The 25037-nt window shown below is 38.0% G+C and overlaps 3 protein-coding genes across 3 annotated transcripts; all 3 read left to right on the forward strand.

The window, feature by feature from the left end:
- Nucleotides 1–556: 556 nt before the first annotated feature.
- LOC110690798 (transcription factor GTE1-like) lies at nt 557–3482 on the forward strand (the record flags this gene model as incomplete). The annotated part of the gene is made up of 8 exons (XM_021867686.1): nt 557–601; nt 830–910; nt 1765–1842; nt 1977–2204; nt 2349–2423; nt 2537–2595; nt 2786–2936; nt 3036–3482. Coding segments are annotated over 8 exons (951 nt in total), but the record flags the coding sequence as incomplete, so codon positions are not given.
- A 799-nt stretch (nt 3483–4281) lies between these two features.
- Nucleotides 4282–12758, forward strand: LOC110690741 (probable LRR receptor-like serine/threonine-protein kinase At1g06840). Its single transcript, XM_021867628.1, has 20 exons — nt 4282–4790; nt 4875–5025; nt 5114–5185; nt 5280–5351; nt 5525–5668; nt 5767–5838; nt 5956–6027; nt 6692–6766; nt 7327–7395; nt 7507–7575; nt 7667–7738; nt 7914–8000; nt 8121–8189; nt 8660–9162; nt 9330–9485; nt 9572–9858; nt 10507–10558; nt 10773–11023; nt 11753–11887; nt 12093–12758. The coding sequence occupies exons 1-20, from the start codon at nt 4706–4708 to the stop codon at nt 12438–12440; spliced, it is 2841 nt and encodes a 946-aa protein (XP_021723320.1). The 5' UTR covers nt 4282–4705; the 3' UTR covers nt 12441–12758.
- Nucleotides 12759–13755: 997 nt separating this feature from the next.
- Nucleotides 13756–19709, forward strand: LOC110690743 (putative zinc transporter At3g08650). The gene is made up of 6 exons (XM_021867630.1): nt 13756–14060; nt 14416–15053; nt 16511–16795; nt 17560–17688; nt 17780–17877; nt 18366–19709. Exons 2-6 carry the CDS (start codon nt 14589–14591, stop codon nt 19177–19179), a joined length of 1791 nt encoding a protein of 596 aa, XP_021723322.1. The 5' UTR covers nt 13756–14060; nt 14416–14588; the 3' UTR covers nt 19180–19709.
- Nucleotides 19710–25037: the final 5328 nt, after the last annotated feature.

Raw genomic sequence — 25037 nt, forward strand, 5'->3', positions numbered from 1 at the left:
TCCAACAATCAATATCAATTGTAGTCCCTCTTCTAAATAACTCTTGGAGTCTTGGCCTATAATTGTTTGCATTAGTTATTTTATCTAACATGTTGTAATTAGCTTTTTGTAATTAGTAAGCACTCTTCTAGTCTTTTTTTTGGCACCATGAGCCCCACTTTTGTGATAGTTTTATGAGTCATATGGTACTAACTAAAGGGGACAAAGACTGAAATGGTTGTCTTTATTGACTTATTACGTTTAATAACACTGTTTTATATAGCTCTTTATCAAATACCAAGAAAACGCTAAAAGTCAAATAAAGTTTTTCGTTGATTATATATTTACAAAAAAAAAAAAAAATACTATTGTGTTTAGAAATCTATAAGAAGAGATTATGATGAGTAAAGTAATTAAATGCAACACACCGTAATAAAGATATTCACTCCATAGTAGGAGTATGAGCTAGGTGTAACAATTTGTTATTTCTTTGTAAAATAGGGTTTATCATTCTTTAACTTTTGGGAAAAAAAAAATAAAAAAAAAAAAAATAAAAAGAAAGAAACATCTGTGATGATGTGGTATCTCGAGGAAAGGGGTAGAACCCCCCGCTACTTTCAAGGTACAATTTGTTCTGTAATTTCTTTGAATAATTTACATCTTCTTGCTTTTGATTCATTCATTCATAGTCTCCAGTGATTCTAAGTTTTTGGTTTTCTTTTAATCTATCTATCGTTTGCAGTTCACCTTCTTGATATGCTATTGTTCACTTATGATAATCAGAAATTAATAAACTTGTAATTTTGACTCACTATGATCAATTGCATGAATTGACAATTCTGGGTCTCAGGTTCCTGCAAATGTGAATGTTGATGACCAACTCAAAGATTTCAAAAATCATGTGAATCAGGTTTCTTTTCAAGTTGACAAGGTTAATTCTTTTATTTACTAATAAATATTCTATTCATTTTTCTTTGTCTAATTTCCGCTTCATTATCATTCCATTAATTCTTTCATGTCATTAATTGTAGGCATTTGATCACGAATCTTACTTGTTAAATTCTGTATATTTTGTTTGATATTCAACTTTTTTTTTTTTTTTTTTAATATGTGTAATTACAATATTTGCTTGCAATATGCTTTTGAAATAACACTGAAATTACTTGCAGCTAGAGCAAAAAATAAATGAGATTGAACAATTCTACTCCAACAACAGTAAAAAGCAAATTATAGACTCTAGAAACAATCTATCAAGGGATTATAAAGATAAAGGGAGACATGTTACAACTAGGCTAAATCATTCCGATTCCAAAGCTAAGAGAATGCAGGACCTCATCAGGCAATTTGGTGTTATTTTGAATCAGGTATCATGCTTAATGTCCACCATCATCATGTGAATAACCGAGCTCCCTTTTTAATTGCGTCTTTAGATTGGTATTGTGAAGTTCTAATATTACCTGTTCAATTAAAGCTCCATTCGCCGTTTTGTTTATTTGTTTTACATTCGGAGAAACATAAGAATAAGTAAATCATTTGCTGTATTTAATTTTCCATTAGTGTGCTTGTCTACTTATGCTACCAACCCCAGTTAACTATCAGCCTCAAAATCTGCAGGGATACTTGTGCTTTAGTTCTTTTCTACTATGTAAATTCTATTGCAGATAAACCATACTGTAGTGGCATTTCTTGCTGTTAAACCTTTTCACTTGCACATGCTTGCAAACTATTGTATTATATACTAGTATATAGTTTTCTACCTCACGGATCCTTTGTTTTTCTTTCCAGATTACTCAAAAGAAAGATGTATGCTCTTCTCTGGATTCTGTAGATGTGAATGATCTAGGTTTACATGATTCCTCTGAGGTATAGAACTGAAAATTGGATTCCTGACATTTCTGTTTTTTTGCTAAATATCTTAGACAAGTTGTATAGAAATACTTAATTTGAAGGACAGGTCCTGACTTACCAGTGTCTTTTCATGTCATTTCCTTTTTTAGTCAGTTATTGGAAAGCCCAGGGATTTCAACTCTATAAAGAAGCGAATGGAAGATAAGGGTGATAATGGCTACAAGCATGTTCGAGAGATTTACGCTGATGTGAGGTGGATTTTGAAGAATGCTATGAAATGTAATGATGAAAGGAGTGATGCTCATGTGACAGCCAAAACTCTACTGGCAAAATTTGAGGGAAAGTGGCTCGTACTTTTGCCAAAAATCATGCAAGAGGTAAAGTTGTAGCTTCATGTTTGAGTTACCACTTGCTTCATTCACAGCCCATTAACTTTTTTTAAGCTGTTACGTATAATCATTTTAATCGGTGTATGTTTCCGATTGATTGATTGATATATGTTTCCGATTTTGCTTGTACAGGAAGAAAGAACAGATGAAGAGGCAGGTTTGAAACAGACTTATCATGCTCAGATGGCAAAGGACGTAAGCTGTGAGGTGGGAAGCTCTTGTAGTTATCTCACTTACATGCACGTATTTGTTCACCAGACTCAAATTTTCATAATTAATGTGCTGCATTTTGCTCTTTTTCCCATTTTCTGTGTGTGCAGCTTTACAAGGTTGATAAGCGCCTAAATGAACTTAGAGAACTCATGCTCCAAAGGTGCAGGTCAGTCAATTTATGAACCTGTACTATGTGGTGGTTTAGTCCTGTACTCTCATTTGTTCAGCCATGGTTGTCCCTTCCCTCTCACGTGTGGCATAAATTTCACGTGTTTGCATCAGTGAAGAGTTGGTTATGTTCTGTTTGATTTCCTTATTTGGATTGATATGTTAACGATGAGAACATGGAATTTCAGGAGAATGTCAACAATGCAGAAAAGAGAACTTGGAAGAGCTCTGACAAAGCTATCTGCGGATGATTTAACAAAAGCTTTGGAGATTCTTGCTCAGGGAAATCCGTCCTTCCAAGTAACAGAAGAAGAGGTGGACCTCGACATAGATGCTCAGGTAATTGACAATGATTCATGGGGAGAATAAGGGCAATGTATCTCTCTAAATGGATAGTTTTCATGGAATTGATGGTGATGTTTGATTGGCACTTTGCAGAGTGAATCCACCTTACGGAGGTTGAAGTATTTTGTTGTAGAGAGATTGAAAGCTAAAGCTGAAGATGAAGCCAAACAATTAACTAACATTGGTGGTGACAAAAATGAGCGGGGAAATGGTAAGACTCTTGTGAACAAATCCAAGGCTTTGAAGTCGGACTTGAAGAGAAAAGCAGAGAATAAGGATGCCCCTGCAAAGAAAAAGACCAGAAAGGTCGGGTCAATTTTTTTGTAGTATGGATTAGTAAGTTAAGTTGCATATTGTCATAAGATGTGGTTTGATCTGACAGTGCAAGGAAAGGCACATCTCTTTTGTTCCTTACCCCTTTTGGCTATTAGTAAAAAATGGTAGGTATATCATCAGATCAGTATTGAGCAACGTTTGTAAAGAGGTAGAATATGAACTTATATAGTATACATATATATAGCGAGTATATATTTTGAGCTACTGGCGGTATCTGTGTATGTGTTTCTTCCGAATTGTTTATCACTAATATCGTCGTTTGTGAGCTGGGTTTGCTCTGGATCATAAAATTACAGTAGAGCTAGCTTAGTGGCTGATTAATGTTGAGCCAAATATTTTCTGTATATGATAATGACTTGATGAGAATGTTGGGTTGAGATAGAATCTTAGGGATTGACAACTGATGTTGGGTGTTACTGTAGATGCACCACCTCACTCATGTAGCACCATCCTCTGTAGTATTTATGACTACAGATAAATATCCTACGGAGTACCAGATACATTGATGTTAGATGTTGATTGTTGATGTATGTACGGCTGTTCCCACTTATCGGTTCATAACCAACTTCTCCTTTCGTCCCAAATCAGATGTCGTGTTCTGACTTACATGGTCTTCAAGACATAAGTTTAATAACTTTGCTGGGAAAATCTAGCTTTGTTTTTCCCAGAGAGTATATATATTAAAAAGGTGGCGTTCATAAGTGGCGGCTGAATTGGGTTGTACGGAAAAGGACAAAATGCATGCATGGGCAACTGGCAGAAGGGTCAGTAATGATTAATAAATTGAGTATTAAATAAAAAGGAGAAAAATTAATTATATTTATTTGACTCTGTGACTGATTGTAAGAACCTTACCTGCAGGTAGTGTTGTTATGTAAGTAGCTAGGAAGAAGCAAGAAATGAATGTCGCCATCTTATCTTGGATTTACTTATTAATACAAAATTAATATTGGTATCAACTACTCTTATCTTTTTATTACTTAATTATAGTTTGTGAGTGTATTAGTTTTATACTATTACTTGTTTCGGAAAGCAAACGATGCTTCTGGGATTTCATTTTTATTTTCTCTTTCACCACCTAATCTCATCAACCCATCATCTCTCTCTTCATTTTTTGATTCAAATATTAATTGGTCGTATGTATAATATTTATACTAGTATTCATGAGATACAGTAGAAAGTTCAACTTAAATTGAACGCGCCAGCTTCAGATATTGATTTTGGGACTCGCATATATATATCAGATATTGATTGGGACAAGGACAGGGACAGGGACAGTGAGCTTTGAAAATTCAAGCCAAGGATGACTCTTCCTTGCATTGCTTTTCTATCTGTGTGTTTCTCTAAAACTTAGTCTGTTGCTGTAAAAGAAATTTCAGGTATTATCTGATTCAGAACCCTTTTCTTGTGAAATTTAATTGCTTGGAATGAGACTTGCGATTCAATTCTTCGTCATATTGTGTATTTTCAATCCAATTTATGCCTCTGCACAATCTACTCATCCTCATGAAGGTACCGTTTTTCTTTCTATCTTTATTCTATTATTAAAATCAGAGTGATGTATTAACATTTGCTTCTGTAATGTAACCCATGCAGTTGCGGCCTTAAAGTCGATCAAAAGCAAACTGATTGATCCTATGAAACACCTTGTTAACTGGAAAAAGGGAGATCCCTGTACTTCTCACTGGAATGGTGTTTTATGCTTCCGTAAACTTCAGACAGACGGATTTTTTCATGTCCGAGAGATGTATGTAATTCATTAATTTGATTCCTTGTATCTATCTTACTTATAATAAATCCTTTCTGTGCTAAGTCTGGTAAAATAATGCTTGCAGTCAACTACTGAACATGAATCTCTCAGGAATCTTGGCACCTGAAGTTGGCAACTTCACTCATATGCAGATACTGTGAGTCTGCGACTAATTTTATTCAACAATTATATATTGACTACTTTTAAGTTAATCTCTTACTTACACGGTCTTTTGTTTTCAATCAATTAAGAGATCTCATGTGGAATAAATTAACTGGCACCATTCCTAAGGAGATAGGAAATCTCTCATCTTTGACACATTTGTAAGTTCTAAACCTTAATTATAGTTTCTCATAAATCTCTCATAAAACCCAACTTACTTTGTTAAAGAGTGACTTTTAAGTGTTTCGGGGTGACTAAAATTGTTGTATACAAGATAATTGTTAAATACTAAGTATTTTCCATACTAATGTAATGTATTATTTCTGTGATTCAGGCTTTTGAATGGAAACCAATTTTCAGGTTCTGTTCCTGATGAACTTGGCTTTCTGGTAAATCTAGACAGACTCCAACTAGATGAAAATAATTTATCTGGCGCAGTGCCCAAGTCCTTAGCCAACATGGTCAATGCTAAACACTTGTGAGTTGAACTTTCAGCTTTATACTTGACGCTAATTGAATTTTCCTTTATGGTTATATTGTTAACTATTAAATTTCTGATCACATTTGTATTTGCAGCCATTTGAACAATAACTCATTTAGCGGCCTCCTTCCTCCTGAGTTTTCCCAATTACCAAAAATTGCTCACTTGTGAGTAGATATCAGTAATACTTGTAAAATCAAAGGTTTTACTGTTTTTTTAATATCTATATATTACTATATTAAAAGATCGCAAATCATTAAAGTTATGCAATGACCTTTTTGCAGGTTGTTGGATAACAATAATTTGTCTGGAAACCTCCCTCCTGAGTACTCAGCTTTAGCACATCTGGAGATACTGTATGTTATCCCTGCACTAAGCCACTGATACTATTTATAGTTGCTTTTTTTTTTTCTTGTGCTGTCTTTGTAACTAGTTGTTGGTTATTTGGGTCAGTATCCTCAAACTTCTTATAAATGCAACTGAAATATCATGTGCATGTTTAATAATAGACAAGGACATCACTGGTTTCCATCTAATGATCAAATGTCTAATGTGTAAGGCTATGGACCTTGAGCCACTGTATCCTCAAGATCTGTCATCTTAATTAAATGGCTAAATGGAATACATTTCCTAATACAGTGCTCCTCATGAAGTTCTTATCACCATTTTTTTTTTGGGTGTACTTTGGACTCTCTTTTGAGCTCTGCTGACAGTGCTTTCCCTTTTCAACTTTGTGATACCACCTATTCTAGAATGTCATTTAACTTCTGACACTTGACAAATATCCATGAGTATTTTAACTAATTATTTTTTATTTTGATACCATGAAGATTTGTGCATCTCATTTAAGTTCATGCAACCATGATTAAGCTGCTGTTATTATTTATGTTATTATCAAAAGGCTGTTAAGAGATCAATGAAGTCTTAGTATTTGTTGATGACCTCACTTTCTCTTCTCTTTAGTGTACAAATGCGACCTATATGATCACTAAAGTCTGTTTTTCCAATTACCATTTGCAGCCAACTCGACAATAATCATTTTGATGGTGCTGAGATTCCAAAATCATATCAAAATCTGTCCAGATTGGTAAAGTTGTAAGTGCTTTTCAGCTTTGACACACACAGTATGATGTTTTCTCATCAACAATGCTTAAGTTGAAATATGTATTCTCTCTTTCTGTTGTGCTGGTTGTTGTGGGAATATCAGCGAAAAGTTCAGCAATCCTCACTAGATAAAAATTGTTAATATTTCTATTGACTTTGTTGTGCAGCTGTGTGGAAGGTTTAAGTGGATTGTAATTAGCTAATGCCTTAAATCTACGCCACAGCAATCTAGGGTCAAATTGTTGATATTTCTATTGACTTTTTGCTTATTAAGTCTTCAATGATCCTACACATAAAATCCTGTATGAGGCTCCATCCTATGGCAAAGGGTGGAGAAACCCACAAGACTTACATGTTAGTAAATTTTTTATTCCGCTTAACAAAGATTTAGCACATTAGAGAAATTTCACCTATATTTGGCTTTCATCTAAGTTCTAACACATTAATAGTGCTTAAAATTAAAGTAGAAGAGAATCAAGAGATGAACCAACCATCTGCATTTTACTTTAAGAGCTTGACTCTAGAAATTTGTTATATTTATTGATCAACAGAAGTCTGAGAAACTGTAGCTTGGGTGGAGCAATTCCTGATCTAAGCCGGATGCCATATCTTAGCTTTATGTAAGTTCCGGCTTGGTTCTTCTGCTTTGCTTATTCTTTCAACACTCAATGTGGTCTTTTACATGTACATTGACCTTTTTTTCTTAACTTGTTTCACTATCTGAATTATAGAGATTTGAGTTGGAACAAGTTAACGGGACCAATTCCTTCAAACAAGCTATCAGACAGTGTCACTACAATGTATGTAGATAATCAATTTAATGTATTATTAAAACACTACTCAATTATTTCTCAGGAACACGCGTTAATTACTTTATTGTTCTATCTACAGTAATTTATCGCATAACAACCTGAACGGATCAATTCCAGAAAGTTTCTCCCTTCTTCCAGATCTCCAGATGTTGTGAGTTTTTTTTTTTTTTTTTAATGTACTTCCATGGGCTACTGTCTGAATGAGGAAATACTATCTGATGACTGATATATTTCTGCTATGTACTCTGCCTTTTTGAGATATTTGATTATAAATCAGGTACAGTGCTTTATACCTGAAAGGCTGAAAGTATAATTTATTTTCACAGGTGGCTTTTAAACAATTCTATCAATGGCTCCATCCCTACTGGCATTTGGCACAACAAGTCCTTCAATGCTACTGCTAGACTCTCTGTGTATGACCTCGACTGTAGATTTGAAATGCATTACATAAGCCTGAATCCCACCTTCACATGTATTTACTGTCTATATAGATGAATGATACTCATAATTCTCTAATACCTTTTGAATTGCAGTGATCTTCGATACAATTTGCTCTCCAACATTTCTGGAGATCTGAATCCTCCACAGAATGTGACCTTAAGGTGTGTGCATTTTGTCTTGATAAATTTCAATTGTTATGGTCTGTAGATTAGTAGAATATAATGGCATATGTGGAGTCATTTTCTGTTTTGCAAATTGCTTGAACATGTAAATTGTGTTCTGATTCTCATTTCAGCTTAAGGCTTTAAGAAAATAGCTAGGCTGTGTTTGATTTACTTTGAATCTTTATATGAGTTTTTATAATAATGCATCTGCACTACCAACTACCAAGTATGTGTTTTTCTTCATACACTTTCATTACCTCTAATTACCACCCTGGATGTGTGAATATGAGTGTTGATTAAAATAAATAAAGCAAAATATTAGTCTGGTAATGAAGATATGTTACCAGTTTTGTCAAACACTCAAACCATCTCATCAATTCTGAGCTAAATATAATTTCTTGCCTTCTCTGCCCCAATAAAATACATGGAAACACTCAGTTTTAATTATTATGTGGGTTTCTCTCCAGGCTTCGGGGAAATCCTGTGTGCAATCGTGCAAACCTACAGAACATACACCTTTTCTGTGATTCTGATGGTGGTGGAAACGGAACATATGATGGCCGAACAACTCCGACAGCTTGCTATAACACATGCCCTGTTGAACAATATTTTGAACCCGTTCCAGAAGCTCCAGAGTGCTTTTGTGCAGCTCCTATCAGGATAGGATACAGATTAAAGAGTCCAAGTTTTACTTATTTTCCTCCTTACAAATTTTCTTTTGAGTCTTACATCACCCACAACTTGAAAATACACCACTATCAGCTTTTAATTGATTCATATGCATGGGAAGAGGGGCCTCGTCTGCGGATGTATTTGAAACTTTTCCCGGTTCTTGGCAGTAATCATACTTTCAATGAAAGTGAGATTTACCATATTAGACATATTTACACAACATGGAATTTTTCTGGAAGTGATATATTTGGGCCATATGAGCTTCTGAACTTCACACTTTTGGGTCCTTACAGCTATGGTATATACCCAAACTTTAATCAGTCGGAGGATTCAATTTATTTGTTATTTTAATATTCTCATTCACATCTTCAATCTGGATAGTATAGTCTTTGACAACTAAGGCTATGAATTCTAGGATGACTTTCTGTCTCTAACTTTGACACTTTTTTGGATATTTTCTTGTAGTGAATCTTGAGACTGGTAAGAATGGCATTAGTAAGAGTGTTTTGGCTGCCATTATGGTAGGGTTGATTATGTGTGTTACAATTGCATCCGTTCTTGCCACAATTCTCATTATTAGAAGGAAAAGCAGAAGCCGGCAATTATCTAGAAAAAACATGTGTAAGTTCATTGTAGATTCCACTAGTAATCAATGTGAATGCTCCTTTATGGAAAATTCTGCTAATATAGTAATTGATACAATGCAGCCTCAAAGATTTCCATGAAAATCGATGGTGTCAAAGAGTTTACCTTCCGAGAATTGTTACATGCCACCAATCATTTTAACAGCTCAGCTCAAGTTGGTCGAGGAGGATATGGAAAGGTTTATAAAGGCATTTTAGCCAATGGCGGTGCAGTTGTGGCTGTTAAGCGAGCAGAGGATGGATCTCTGCAAGGAAAACATGAATTTCTTACAGAAATACAATTTTTATCAAGGTTACATCACCGTAATTTAGTTTCATTGGTTGGATACTGTAGTGAAGCTGATGAACAAGTAAGTTTTCTTTTTTCCTTTCAGTGTCCTTTATTTTCCCCTTGTCTAGTTGAAGTACTGAGGGGTGTTGGGATTCTGAGTACATCCAAATAAACCATTGTTTCATTGGATGGATGAAAGAAGTTACTCAGGAATTCAAACAATTTCCATTTTTAGGTAGCTACTTTTAAGGAAGTTCACTTCACTCTGTATTATACCTGTCTAGTGTCAACCAAACAACTAGCAATTCTAACACACGCTCAATGCCTTTTGTGTCGGCATCCTTACTTCTGCAGTTTCACTCTTCCTCGAATAATTCAGCCAATGAACCGTTTTGAGCTATTCCTGAAACACTATTTTGGAACTTGAACTAGATCAGTAGTCCAACCAGTGAATTACTGAGCCTGACACTGTAACTAGTGAATTACTGATCTTACTTTCTAATTAGCTCAAATCTTCAATCAGTCCTATATCTGTAACTGACCAACACTGGTAAACTGCTGTAAACAAAAGTTGTTTGCTTGGGAAAAAAATGTATAAAATTGATTTTTCTCTACATGCATCACCATTACATCAAACAATTTTTTTTTTTTTTTCTGTGTATGCCTCTTGGAAAACAATCTCTACACGGATATACCTCCTAAGCTATCCTTTTGATTAAACATGCAGGTGCTTGTCTATGAGTATATGCCAAATGGCACTTTAAGGGACTGGCTTTCAGGTAAGAATATGACGCTTGAGCTTCTAGAAACTTTAGTTTGCTGTGCCCATAGTTAGACAATTTGCGGAAGTTATTCTGTCTCTAATTTCATCTGTCAGATTATATAATGCATAAAATTTGCAAAATAATTTCTGAATCCTATGTTTGATGTTCATAGATAACTTTGTGTTGTAATTCTGAGCTGAATGTCTATAAGCTGCTTCTATTGGGACAGGTAAAAGTGAGAGGACCCTCAATTTTGTCATGAGGTTACGGATTGCATTAGGAGCAGCCAGGGGCGTTCTTTACTTGCATACAGAAGCAAACCCACCAATATTTCACAGGGATATTAAAGCCAGTAACATACTTCTGGATGCCAATCTTACTACCAAAGTTGCTGATTTTGGACTATCACATCTGGCTCCTGTAATGGATGATGAAGGCAGTGTACCTCATCATATATCCACTATCGTAAAGGGAACACCTGTAAGTGAATTTCAGTTAATATTGTTATCTTTTTTAGTGTGGCATGTTTGGAGATGTTTTTGTAATCTAGTATGTATGTGGGACTTTTGTAGCCTACTCAGCTTGTATAAATATGATATTGCTGGGGATGTAGTTGAATTTGTCGCTCTTAAACAGAGGGGAATTGAAACTTGGTTGATCTTAGCATTGCATCACTTGTTGCTTTACTTGGCTATATCATACTGTGTTAGAACCTCGCCTAGGGCCTTCAATTTATCTCCCTTTTTTTTTCAGAAATTTGCAACAAAAATTTACAGTACTTATTCATCAAATAGGTGTGCCAGAAACCATAGTCAACTTTCAAAACTGTTCTTACTGGTTTCTAATTGTTGTTTGTTCTCTATTTATGTTTTTGGAAATGGGGGAACTAAATGTAAACCAACATTCTCTAGATACAATACAGCTTAAGAATTAGAAACAAAATACACCTTGTCTTTGAACTAGGAAGTCATGCTCATTGAATTGATGAGATTGCCCTGTATGTATGCAAAAATTGCTTGTTTCCAGCATATAATTGGCAGTTTCTGCAAGGTAAAAATAAATAAATAAGTAAATAAAACGTAGGAGTCGGTAAGATGATAACAGGGGGGATGGTGGAAAGTGGTGTAGAACAGAACTCTGTGAATTAATCAATTTTGTTGCTGCTAATATATTCTGAATGCTGAATATTTCTTATTATTGCATATGCAGGGATACCTTGACCCAGAATACTTCTTGACCCATCAACTGACAGATAAAAGCGATGTGTACAGCCTGGGAGTTGTATTTCTGGAGCTTCTCACAGGAGTACCACCAATATCACATGGAAAAAATCTTGTCCGTGAGGTAATTTCACCCTTGTATTATGATGCATGTTATTCCTCTAATGGGCTCATTCATTTTTTTTAGCATGTTTATGCTTTACATTATTCTCCCTGCAAACTTGAATGTTTTAGTGTACTGCTCCATAGTAAGTTATTGATTTTATCACAGTATGATCAATTGTATATAAAGAAAGTATAAGTTTCTGATAAATATTTATTGGACATAGGTTAATGCAGCACAGAAGTCAGGGTCTTTATTTGACATTATTGACAGCAAAATGGGAGACTATCCTTCTGAATGTGTAGAAAGATTTATAGAGTTGGCTTTGAGGTGTTGTCAAGATAAGCCAGAGATGAGACCTTCCATGTTGGATGTGGTGAGGGAGCTCGAAAATTTACTCCAATTGGTTCCTGACAGTATGATCATGTCCAATACCTCCTCTTTGCAATTCCGCAGCTCTTCTTCCACCACAACCACGTCCTTGACCAATGTCTCCAAATTTGCAAGAATGTCCTCCGATGTATCAGGCAGTGATCTTACTACCACGGTTCTGCCCACCATTACACCACGCTAGTTTTGTGGACTTGTGTACTAACATGGAATTATTGGCACTGTTTTCTATTCCTTTTTTTTTTTTTTTTTTTTTGTCTTTTAGAAGAAACAATAAACAAAGGTTAGAGAAAGTAGAACATAATGAATATTCATGGTCTTTTGGGGGGGGGGGGGGTGGTTTCCAATTGAACCATTTCTCCTAATTTATAGCGTACTACATTCATAATTCTACGTCTAAATTTGTGATGCGATTTTGTTCATTTCATCTATAGCCTATACTTTGATGGCTAAAAATATAAGTTGAATATTGGCAGCATTAAGTAAATGCAACCCAATTTTACAGTTGACAAGATCCTTCAAACTTCAAAAATTAAGCATATGCATGCTTTTGTTTGTATACATGGTAAGCTTTAGTTGACCAATAATCACGTAAGGTTATGACCAGTAAAAATAAACACATACACACAAATGACACTGCTACTCTGTAGTACTGAGTTTGTAGGCTAGTGAGGAAGACTTGGCACAATTGATTAATTTTTATTGAACTCAATTGACTTGAATAGCTGGTGAAGCGATCAAATCTACCATGTCCCCTTACTTGCTATTCAATTCTTCACTTAAGGGGCATTTGGTTTATCTCATATAAAAATACATATCAAGTAGGGTATTCATTCGGTGTGTGGTGTGTATTGGATTTGGTCCAATCCAATTCCAATTTGGCTTTGAAAAATTCGAACTTTTACAAAATATAATTGATCTAGTCCGAATTAGATTTCAATAGTTTGATCCAATCCAAATTCATAATCAAAATAATGTTTCATTTATTTTGGGCCAAATATTTAGTTTTTTTGTAATAAATCAATTAAAAATAATGTACAATTTGGCCTATATGGGGATGTCAAAATACTTTAGCTAGGATAGCTCATTGTGTTTTCTATGTTATTCAATTCAAGTAGCTTATACAAAAATTTCAAAGTTCTAAATATTATTTGGTTTGTTTGGTTTATTGGGATACAAACTCATTCAATCCAATCCAATCCAATCCAAAAATCTAACTATTCAAAAATTTCGGTCAAATCTGATCCAAATTACTAATGATGGAGTAGTTTTGGAATGTATTGGATTTCAATTTTTATCCAAATTATAGAAATCAAGTTTTTGCAATTGTATACTATTATCTCGTATCAAGTTTTGGGATTGTTTTTTTTTTTTTTTTGAAAACGAGTTTTGGGATTGTTTAGAAAATATAAAATACACTGCTTAAATATTGATATTTGATAGTATGAAGTTGATATATGATAGGATTATAGGGCGTACGAGTAAAAAAAGAAAAGAACCGAAAGTGGTGAGCATAGAAATAAGTCCCAATTTCTGTCTTTTACCTCAGACATCAGTTGTTGGTTTTCTGGGTCTTTCAAATCCAACGTGCTATTTTATTTTCTTCGTTTTTCTTTTCTTTTTTGGATTAAATAAATAAGGAAGTTGAGCCTGTATTAAAATCATAATCATTATTAGTATTAATATTAATATTAAACTCTTATGGAGGATTGTGAATTCCTTTGAATGTACGCGTTAATTGACAAACCCCGCTTCTTCATCCCTTTCCCCTCTCTCTGGCTCTCCAACTTTTTCTTTTTCTCAGGTGATTCTCATCATTCTTACGTATTTCTTTATACTTATTATTATCATTCTAATTCTAATTTGTGTTTAATTGCATCTCTTTTTATGTTATTTTGTTGGGGGTATTCAATTTTAAGATCTTCTTTTTCATATTTTAAAATTGTTATTCTGTCTTTATGACCTGGGGATTCTGGGTTGATCGCAGTTGATTTAGTATCAATTCTTAATATTAGGGTTCTAAAGATGATTGCTTTTAATTCAAGGCCCTAACTTTAATCAGCTGCATTATTTTTGTAATTTCAATTTGTACTTTAATCGGTTCATTTAGTAACAATTTGTTATAAAATGTGATTCTGATGGGTCTCTTTTGCTGTTAGGTTTTTCAATTCATACGTCCACTATGATTGATCTTCAAGATGAGAGCTTTCTTTAGTTAGTTGTTCATTATGGATGCCCAAAAACTCATTATATTGATTCAGCACTTTTTCCGCCTCATACCGGCATGAACTTGTGAATTCCGACCTTTATCTTTTGGAGGACTTGTGCCAGGATGAAATCAATGTTTAAGCAGGTCCTCTTACTGTTTTTAATTTTCGCGGTCATCGGTGTTTGTGTCAAGGCAGAGTCTAGTAAGGTTGATAGTCAGAGGATAATAGTTGCGCCATTAAAGGAATTAAGAAATGATGTTACGGAAGGCACCGGTGCTAAAGATGTTTTTAGTTCAGAGACCACTTCTACCAATCCTAATGACGGGAAAGGTGGAAGCAGCAGAGTTTCTGTCACAACCGTTGCATTGTTTACGCTAGCAATGGCCGCTGCCAGTGGTTTTGGGGCTATTCCGTTCTTTTTTGTAGAGCTTGATCCCCGCTGGGAGGGTTTATGCAGTGGAATGGCTGCTGGAGTCATGTTAGCTGCAAGCTTTGACCTTATACAGGAAGGCCAGGAGTATGGTCATGGAAATTGGGTTGTCATTGGGATATTGTCTGGTGGAATTTTTATTTCCCTCTGTAAGAAGGTGAGACCTTTCATTTCTCTGGTTAAAGTTCATTAGCCACTTGTTATTCTTATTTTAATGTTGTCATTACCTTCATGAATTGTACTCTTCTTTTTCCTGTCTAGCTTGTATCTGCTTGAAATCTTTCATTACATGAGAAAAATAAATAAAAAACAATCTGGTTTAAATTTTGCTTCTTTGTGGAGATATATCTTCGATATCTTTGTCGATTAACATTTCTGAGAAACAGGAGAGGATTACAGTGTTGTTTAGTCACCAATCTTCTCTTTTTTAACTATTAACCTACTATATAAGAAATGTATACTGTTGGGATCAAGAAATTTATTTGTTCATTTGTAAGAATGAGAATGATAAATTGGGGTAGGATTTAGTGAGGCCTTGAATGTTACCTGGATGATCCTGATAGAGGGAATTGATATTGGGCTGTGGAATTCTCACAATCAGTTAAATACTTTTTTCGTCACATATCAAATGAAACCCAATGCTAAAATAATTGACATGAAAAATCATGGGAAGAAAAACCAGACAACATTTTCTAGGATGTGGGAATTGTACCACATAATTCTTTTGTTCAACCAAACAATCAGTGATACAATTATAATTCTTTGGGATTCCCCACAATTTGTGAAACATACTATGTACCACGATATTTCCACTTTAGTTATCCCATACTAGTTATTAATATAGCCTAGTCAACCCTACCATCCCTTGTTTTTCTTATGGAAGTAATAAGATAGCTCATAATGAATCCAATTTGAAATTCACTTACTGATGAGTGATTCTGGTATCTTGGAAGGCATACACCTAAAAATACTTGGGTAGTATAGAAAGATAATAGTGAACACTAAACTTTAGAAATTGCCTAGCAGAAGTTAGTGAGTTGACATTGAACCTCTTGATTTATATTATCATGATAAAGTTAGATCAGAGAATGGTATATGCATTCTTGAGAGTGTCAGCAGGCAGAGAGAGGATTGAGTTGTTACTTGTTATGGTATTTTGGGCTAAACTAAAGTTACCAAAGCAAAGTCACTTACATATCAAAATGTGGCATGCCTTCTAGACTACTAGTGCTAGTTTCAAGTTTTCAATTGAAGACAAAAAACATTTTAAGCTATTGTTTTTACAATTAGTAAAGGATCGCATTTGTACCTATTCATAAAAAAATAAAAAGGATTGTCATTTGTGAATGTGCATGATTATGACTGCTCTCTTTCCCTTCCTTTTTGGAGTCCAAGAAAGGAGCTTGGGTTTTTTTTTTTTTTTTTTTTTTTTTTTTACCAAACATAGATGATTCAACTTTATATAAAAGTGAAACTAGATGGTCTTACTAATTATACTTTCTATTGCCTAGCATTTTGTGAAGTTTTCGCTTTAGGATTCAGGATGCAATGTTTGGATTTAATAATGTGTTTGATGTCTTGTTGCTCTAATTTCTATAAATGTCTTTCATCCAGGTGCTTGATCAGTATGGTGAGGTAAGCATGCTGGACATAAAAGGTGCTGATGCAACAAAAGTTGTTCTTGTGATCGGTATTATGACTCTGCATGCTTTTGGGGAGGGTGCTGGTGTTGGCGTCTCGTTTGCTGGTTCTAGAGGGTTATCTCAGGGTCTTTTAGTGACTTTAGCTATTGCTGTTCACAATATACCTGAAGGATTGGCTGTAAGTATGATGCTTGCCTCAAGGGGGGTTTCTCCTCAAAATGCGATGTTATGGAGCGTGCTTACATCCTTGCCCCAGGTATATTAAGCTTTATCTGCAATTGTCCTTCAGTAAAAAAGAATTAGGATTTGTTGAGAATATGACATATATTTTTTGTTTTTTTTTAAAAACCAGTTTAGGTATCTCTTGCTTCCCTTTTTTCCCTTTCCCCTTTATGCAATCCCTAAAAAAATCTTTTTGAGGTAAGGTATAAATGCCTGTCAGTGGAGCTGTAGAATCCTTGTGCTCAGAGTGATTAATTCCTCATGGATTGTAAGGTATCAATGCCTGTCAGTGGAGCTGTAGAATCCTTGTGCTCAGAGTGATTAATTCCTCATGGATTATATAGAGCACAAAGTTGAGTAAATGACGGAGATATTGAAAATAATAGGTCGAGGGATGATATAGGAGTTATCCAGCAAAGGTAGAAAGAGGATTTGACAGCTCTATACAGCTCTATGATGTTGACTTGGATCGAGATTCAAGCACATAGGATTGAGTGAAACATTGCCTCATTGGGAAATTAGGTTTATACAACTTACTGCCCCTCAGCTTTTGCATTTGTTCATTTTTCAGATTTATCTATAATTTAAATGGGCTCGGTTCTGCTTTAAACTTCTCCAAATGCAACCCATTTTCTTAAACCTATTGAATGAATTAAAGATTTTTGTTGCCTGTTGATTGTGGTTTTTGTTAACCTATTCGGATTGCTTAGAGGATATGAGTTTAGGTGACGACAAATGTATTTCTTGTAGGAATGACAACTGCAAACTGATTTGTTTTTCCACCTGTCTGATTTGCAGCCCATTGTGGCAGTGCCAGCATTTATGTGTGCTGATGCATTTAACAAATTCTTACCTTTCTGTACGGGCTTTGCTGCTGGATGTATGATCTGGATGGTTATTGCAGAAGTTCTTCCAGATGCATTCAAGGTTTTGTCTTTTTGTTTTCATTACTTGGATTCCTGAATTTCAAGATAAATTGTAGGGAATTGACTGTTTACTTGTCTTTTGATGTTTACAGGAAGCCTCATCATCTCAAGTGGCATCAGCAGCTACACTCTCGGTGGCATTTATGGAAGCACTGGGCTATGTCTTTCAAAATTTCAGTAATAATTACAAGTGAGCACTTTCAGCCACTTTATATCTTTTCACAAGTTTTTGAAGCTTTTGCTGTATCTTTCATGTCTGCCCTAAGGAGAATATTGTGAAGTTATTTAGTACTCTCTCTGTTTTGTTTGTTTTTTTTTTTTTTTTTAATATGCTAGATTTACTATTTTTGCCCTTTTTTTATAAGCTAGAGTTCCATTTTTGGAAATCTCTTACAATTTAACAATATATCTTTACCCGATAATGTCATCGTTCTTTCTTACTTTATCATTTCTCACTCCTCCAATGGTCTCCACTCCCTCTGACTCCACTTTACTTTTCAATAAAATAATAACCTTATCTACCCCACTAACATCTTATTTTATTAAACCTCATAAAACTCCGCACAATCTCATCTCTAGCCTATAAAAAAACAGAGGGGAGTATTTTTTTACCAAGCATATATGTTGAACTTTGCACACTAGGATTCATAGTTGGTTGTATTTTGTGTGTTCTTGCAGATCAGAAGATGTTTCTGGGTTTGTCATCTCATTACTTTTTGGTCTGGGGCCACTACTTGGCGGTATTGTCCTTGTTGCATTTGCTGTTGCTTTTCATCTCCAACATGCACTGTTGACTGGTATAGCTTGTGGGATTGCCTTTATCCTGGGAGCCTGGCGACCGTTGCAGCTACTTTTATATTCAAAAATGGGGCTTCTTCCGCTTATATTGCTGCTAGCCTTGGGAGCTATTGTTGTGCATGTATTAACATCCAGCATCTTGAACGCGGTTAGAAAAAAGAGAAACTCAGCAAATTCCTTGTTTGCTGTTGGTGGCTGCTCATTGAGTGCCCTGACAATTCAATCATTTTTATCATGCACGGCAATCGCGTTCCATGCTTTAGCAGAAGGCCTAGCGCTGGGAGTCGCAGCACCAAAAGCTTACGGGCTTGGCCAGTATATAGTGCTGCCCGTGTCTTTACATGGGCTAATCCGTGGGGCTGCAGCGGCAAGCTGCATATATGGGGCTACGGATAGTTGGCATGGGTCTATTGCAGCAGCTACACTGATTGGGGTGGTGGGTCCAGTGTCGGCAATTGGAGCAATAATAACTGGAATAGATTACAAGGGGCTGGATCACTTGATGGTGATTGCATGTGGGGGTTTACTACCAATTTTCGGAAGCATAGTTGGCAGAGCTGTGAAGTTGGATCGACAGAAGTGTAGTTTTGGTATGATAATTGGATTAGGTTTTGCTAGTGTATGTCTCATGTTCACTAAATTGGTCTGCTTGAACACACCCTATTGCAATTCTGCGCCAGAAGCTGTAAGATGAAGTCGATCATATACAGGGTGCTTATCGCTGCAGATAGATTAATGAAAGATTTGTTGATATACCATGGTGAACATGAAGGAAGACTTGTGCTAAATCGATTACTGAACAGAGAGGTAGTGTTACTAGTTTGGGTGTGGGGAGAAATACACCATCGGCTGTACATCTGATTCATACACTTCAATCATTCAATGATATTGCTTCACCTGTACAGCATAATTTACAAAGTTGTTTTTGCTTGTAGAAATCCTTATTTGCTACCTCACCTTATGGTTGTTATTAGTCTACTACGAGTACTGAGTATCACGACTGCCATCCCAAAACATTTGAGCGAATGCCTGCAAGAGATACCCTGCGATTAAATCAGTCAAGTTAGTTGCTATAGTAGTCAATCACTCTGGTTTTTGTCTCTTGATACTAATTTGGTGCTTAACGATGCTTTCACTCTGGTGGTATTCAAAACCTTTTGTTATGCAAAAATACATGCTGCTCTTCTAATACTAAGTACAAAATTCCACTTTAGTAACAATAAATTCATTTTCTTAGTGATACTTCGTTTTAGTTTATGAATGCATGACAAAATCATGTGTTAGTTGGTGTTATTAATTTTTGATTTATACTCATTGCTCAATATGTTAATTCCCCTTTAATTAAACCTTGTAGACTTATTGCTGACAAATTTGGGTTATAAGAGTAATATAATGTTGAGTAAGTGTAATTCCACTGGGAGGCCGTCCCAGTCAATCAGGTTGATTGACAAAATATTGTAATATTGTAAATCAGTCTCTTTTGTGGGCCGCTTTGCAATATAATACACTTTTTAAAAATAAAAACCCTTAGATCTAGCATCACCATTCACGAAAGACAACCCACCACCATCTTAGATTCTCCGTCTACTCCCTGTCATCTCGCCGACCATTGGTCATCGATTCACCGCACTACTATCATTATCCCCCTGTCATCTCGTCGATCAACCACGAACTGCCATAATCATCTCTGTCTTCTAGTGTTCGTCCCAGCTGCCATCACCATCACAACCCCTTGTTCCTCTTTGAAAGGGCCTCTTCGCGTCCCTCTTCTTCTTCCCCCTTCCTCAACAACCACTCCAACGTCGCTTTGCAGCGGTAACAAAAAGATACCCTGGTAGCAAAAGGGTGTAAATTAGGGTCATATTAACCCCTTAGAGTAGCATTTCCTTCGCAGAAGCAATTGTAACTATCTTAGGTGGTTGGTGGTGGCAGTGGTCTACAATAGAGATTTCACGGAGTAAAAAGGTGGGTTGTTGTAATGGAAGATTGGAAAAGAGAGGAAGAAAGGGATGAAACTTACAAAATTATCCCTAGTTAAACAAATAAAATTACCCATATGCCCCCTAATTTTTGTTTGTCAATTAGACCATCAATAAATATTTCCACTTCCACTACAGCTACAATAACTATTTTTTCTTCTTTTTAAGTAAAGGGCAAGCCAAGCATTTTAATATAGTAAATCCAACTTGTTTCGGGGTTTTCTGATGTCCTGCGGGAGAGTTACAATTTCGAGACTGGAACCGGACGCCTGTACCTGCAAAACAACGGAGACTCCTGGTGGTGGGAGCTCCGCCTCCAACGGTCAAGTTAGTACTTGATTAAGGAGTAATTAATGCGGAAATTAAAGTGAGTGGGTCTCTCTAGGTGAGAGTGTTTAATGTGAGTTTTTAGCGTAATCAGCCTGTAACTCTGGGTGTAATCAATGTGTTTTTTCCGTAATCCCCCCTTAATGAGGATTAAGGGAGGTATTTATAACCTTGGGAAACGCGCCAATCCTAGGTTTAGGTTAACCTAAGGCTGATTGGGCTTCCCTCGGAAGTTGGGCCTGGGTGGCCGGTTTCTCCATTAGGCATGGAGTATGCCACGTATCATGACATAATAGGTCCAAGGTGGACGAATAAGCGCGTGCCACGTGGCAAGCCCTGACAGTTCCAACTGGGGGACACTTGGCAGGACCTGATTGGCCCACGTGGCGCATTCCGATTGGTAGGAGCAAAAATCACCTAATCATTTGCCCCTCACAGGTGGCACGTGACTGGTCACATGTTACCTGTGACAGGTGCTGCACTGTAACAGGCGACGGCCTGCTACAGGTGTCAGTCGGCGAAAGGCCGAGAGATTTTCCCGCCCAAATTTTGAATTCTGAAAGTGACCCTTCGCCTTCTCACTTCGCCTATATAAGGGAGAGTTGTCTTGAGTCATTTTCACACTTGAGAACTTTGTGAGAGAACATTCGGACCCCTGAACTTGCTCTGACATTTTGGACCTTTTCTGCCTACCGCCTGTTCTGACAAGCCGACCGCAAAGGATTTTCAGAACTTCATCAACCGTCACTCGTTCAGGTAACTGTCGGTTCTCTTACTCTTAATTTTCTTTTTATTTTTTTGAAATGGCACCACGGAAGCACACGACACGACCTAGGTTAGTGATCAGCCGGTCACCGAGGACGGCTGAATCTAGGACTAGGAGTGTCGCCTGCCCTTTTCCGGACCCATCTTTGCCCTTTATACAAAGTCCGACTGTATCTGTGTCTATGCAGAGCAGGATGGCCAGAACGAAAAAGACTGCTAGGATCTCAAATTCAGACGGCTCCTCCCACAGGGTGCCGATTAGTGAAACATCTGACCAGGCGCCAGATGTGGAAGTGAAACAAGGCGGCCTGAAAGCCGGCAATTCTGAGGGAGGAGTCATAGTGACCCCTTCCCATTTAACAGTTAACAATTCTGCTCTTTTTCAAAGGGAGGAGGCGGGCCCCTCCGGGAGAGGGGAGGAGTCGTCCTCTTCGGACTCGTCAGAGGGCGATTCCGAGTCTAGCTCTTCTGGCCATGCCTCTCTGGACACAGAAGAGAAAAACAGCCGCCTGCAAGAGGCGAGGCTTTCTCACACAGTTGAGAAGGGGGACAATTGGGCGGAGCCATCCGCCTCTTACCGAGAGCAAAATACCCCCTACTACTGCACGGTACCTCGGGGCCGGATCACAGTCATGCAAGAGAAAGTGGAGTGCTTTATCGCAAACCACACAATGGGCCCCGACTTTTTAGTGTTTGTGCCGGATCCAGAAGACACAGTCGTCTGGCCGGCTGGTACCAGTTATGATAGCGCCTGCTTTGGCTGCTACGAGGCGGCCATCAAGGCTGGGCTGCGCTTCCCATTACATCCGGCTATTCAGCGGATCTTGGATGGGTATGAGTTGGGGTTATGGCAGTTAGCCCCAAACTCCTGGGTCAACGTACTCGGCTATGTGGCCGGGTGCGAACTGCACGGGGTGGAGCCGAGCTTCGAGGCTTTCGCCCATATGAACTATCTCAGCCGGACCCCTAAGGCAGGCGGTACCGGCTGGTATCAATTGACAAGCCACAGGGGCTACCTCATGACGAGAGGTAAAGCAAACAAGTGGAAGGACTGGTGGAGCACCTTCCTCATCATTGAGAGTTCAGACACTGAGCTGAACAAGCGCTTCAATAGGTGGAACAGGAATCCGCCCCTTCTTGCAGACGGCCGTAGCATGCCGCCTGTTCCCCCCAAGGCTAAGAAAGAGATCCTTGATAAAGGACTCTTTAAAGTAGAGTCGAGGGTCGACTCTACTTCAGGGGTACGAGAGCAAGTACCCCTGCACTGCGTCCCGAGCTTCAAATGGCTCTACGACGAGTACTTTTTGGCCGCCTGTGGCCTCAGCAGTCGGTGCTCAAGAGGTAGTCGGCCTGTCGAATACTCTGTTGTTCCATACATTTCTTGTTATGACTTTTATTAACTTTGCTGTTTGTTTTTGTAGCTGACGCCATGAGCAAAATTACCGCCTCCAAGACTGCGGCGGCCATGTTGCGGGCCTCCATCATGCAACAAGCTTCAACCGACTCCCCCAAGAAGGGGGCACCCTTGGTGAGCTCCGAACCTTTCACCCTCTTTTTGGAGTTGTGTTTATGCATATACTGACTTTTTTCTTCTCTTTTAGACGGGTGCTCCAAGAGCTTCATCTTCCCAACAGCCGGACCCCAAGGCCCGGAGGACGACTGTTGCGAGCTCTCCTGGTTCTGCCAGGAAACATGTGGCGGCTGAGAAACAGCCGGCCACTTCTTCTAAAACTCCAACTGGGCCGCCTAGAAGTATGAAGTTGTCCTTGTAAATTTTAGACTTGCTCCCTTTTTTACTAGGTCTGATCCGTTTGTTTATGCTTGATACACCCGGCCCTCAGGAGCTTGACTTGGTAGAGGTGGCCAAGTCTATGATCAGGGCCGTTCCTCCAGCTGAAAGGGAGGCGATCAAGGGTGTCGGCACCCTTGACCTAAACGGGATTGCAGGGGTCCTTGCTGAGGTATACTTAGCATATTTTTTAGTATTTGAATTCCAGGACGCCTGTTTTCTTTTTTTTGGAAACTGACGCCTGTTCCTTTGTACTTAGGCCCTGCTCCGAGTGAACGGCCTTCGCAAGCCGCTTGACCGGAAGAACAAAGAGGTAAAGGCTGCAAAAGCTATGGCCGCCTCTGACTGTGATAAGGCAATGTTTCAAATTGCCCAAAATGAAGTTCTGACCATTGATATTCTTTATTATCAGGCGCAGGCTACCGCCGCTGTTCGGGCTCAGTTAGAGGCGGCCTAGAAGAGGAATGGCGAGCTGGAGGCGACCATCACCAATCTCAAGGCCGAGCTGAAACCTCTTCGCCTAAAGATGTACTCATACGAAGCCTTGGAGAAATCCTTGGCCAACGTAAAGGAACGCCTGGTGACCCAGGAGAAGAGTCTTACTCAGGAGCTCTCGGAAAAGGCCGAGCAAGAGAAGAAAGAGCTGGTCCGGGAGATGATGGAAGACTCCGCTCAAATCCAGCGCATGACTTGGGGCCGCCTCTTCCCCAATGCCGACTTTGCCTCATGGGAAAAAACGTACCGCCAGTGTTCTGATACATATAATCAAGAGATCCTGGCGGCTGCTGAGGAAGAGGCGTTGGAGGAAGCGTTGGAGGAGGAGGAGCCGGTAGTGGCGCTTGTGCCGCTTGGGGGTAATGCATCAAAAAAGGATGCAGCTGAAGCCGAGTCCAACAACAAGAGTGCTGACCAGGCGGTAGCTGCTAATATTGAAGATCTGCCCCCTTCTTAAGCTTTATGTATTCTTTCCACGGCCTGCGTGTCGTTTGTTTTGTATTTACTCGGCCAGGGGGCCGGGGCTTTGAATATTTTTCCGGTCTTTAATGACCAGCTTCTTTTTAATGAATTTTTGTTTTGCTTCAAATTTGTCTAAGTATTGAATATTCTAATATCCAATTGTTCACTATACCGACTGTTTTACATAGCCGATAGTTGCAGACAGGTACGGATAGTTAGTCACGCCGCCAATGCCCCTGGACGACTGGTTGTCTGTTTCCAGGATAGACGATCAGTCGGCCATTTATCCAATCGGTATTCGAACTATTTTAAAGACTGGATCCTTTTTAGGCAGGCGGTCCTGTCATTTGTAAATTTAACCAAGTAGGAAAGTGGTCAGACCAAGTGAACAGGATTGTTACTTAGTTGCCAAGGAACTGAGTAGTAGAGGTATCAAGCGGTGGGTACCGATTGTTCCCCTTTATTCGCCAATGTTTGTTGGCTTTTAACTCATAAGTTGTTAACCTAGCAGGAGTAGTGGTTGAGAGCCCCTGTTTGCGAAAAACAGGCGGACGACTCATACCTTTTAGGATCCATACTAAGTTTGAGGGAGTGACTATGAGTTAACTTTGGAGTTACTCAATCGCCGTCACTCCTGCTTGAGTAGTAAAGGTACCAGGCGGCGGAGGCTGGCTGATCCTTTTGATTCGCCAATGTTTGTTGGCTATTAACTCAAGAGGTTACCTAGTAGGAATA

The sequence above is a fragment of the Chenopodium quinoa genome, unplaced genomic scaffold, assembly GCF_001683475.1.
Source record: "Chenopodium quinoa cultivar QQ74 unplaced genomic scaffold, ASM168347v1, whole genome shotgun sequence".
Lineage (NCBI taxonomy): Eukaryota > Viridiplantae > Streptophyta > Magnoliopsida > Caryophyllales > Amaranthaceae > Chenopodium > Chenopodium quinoa.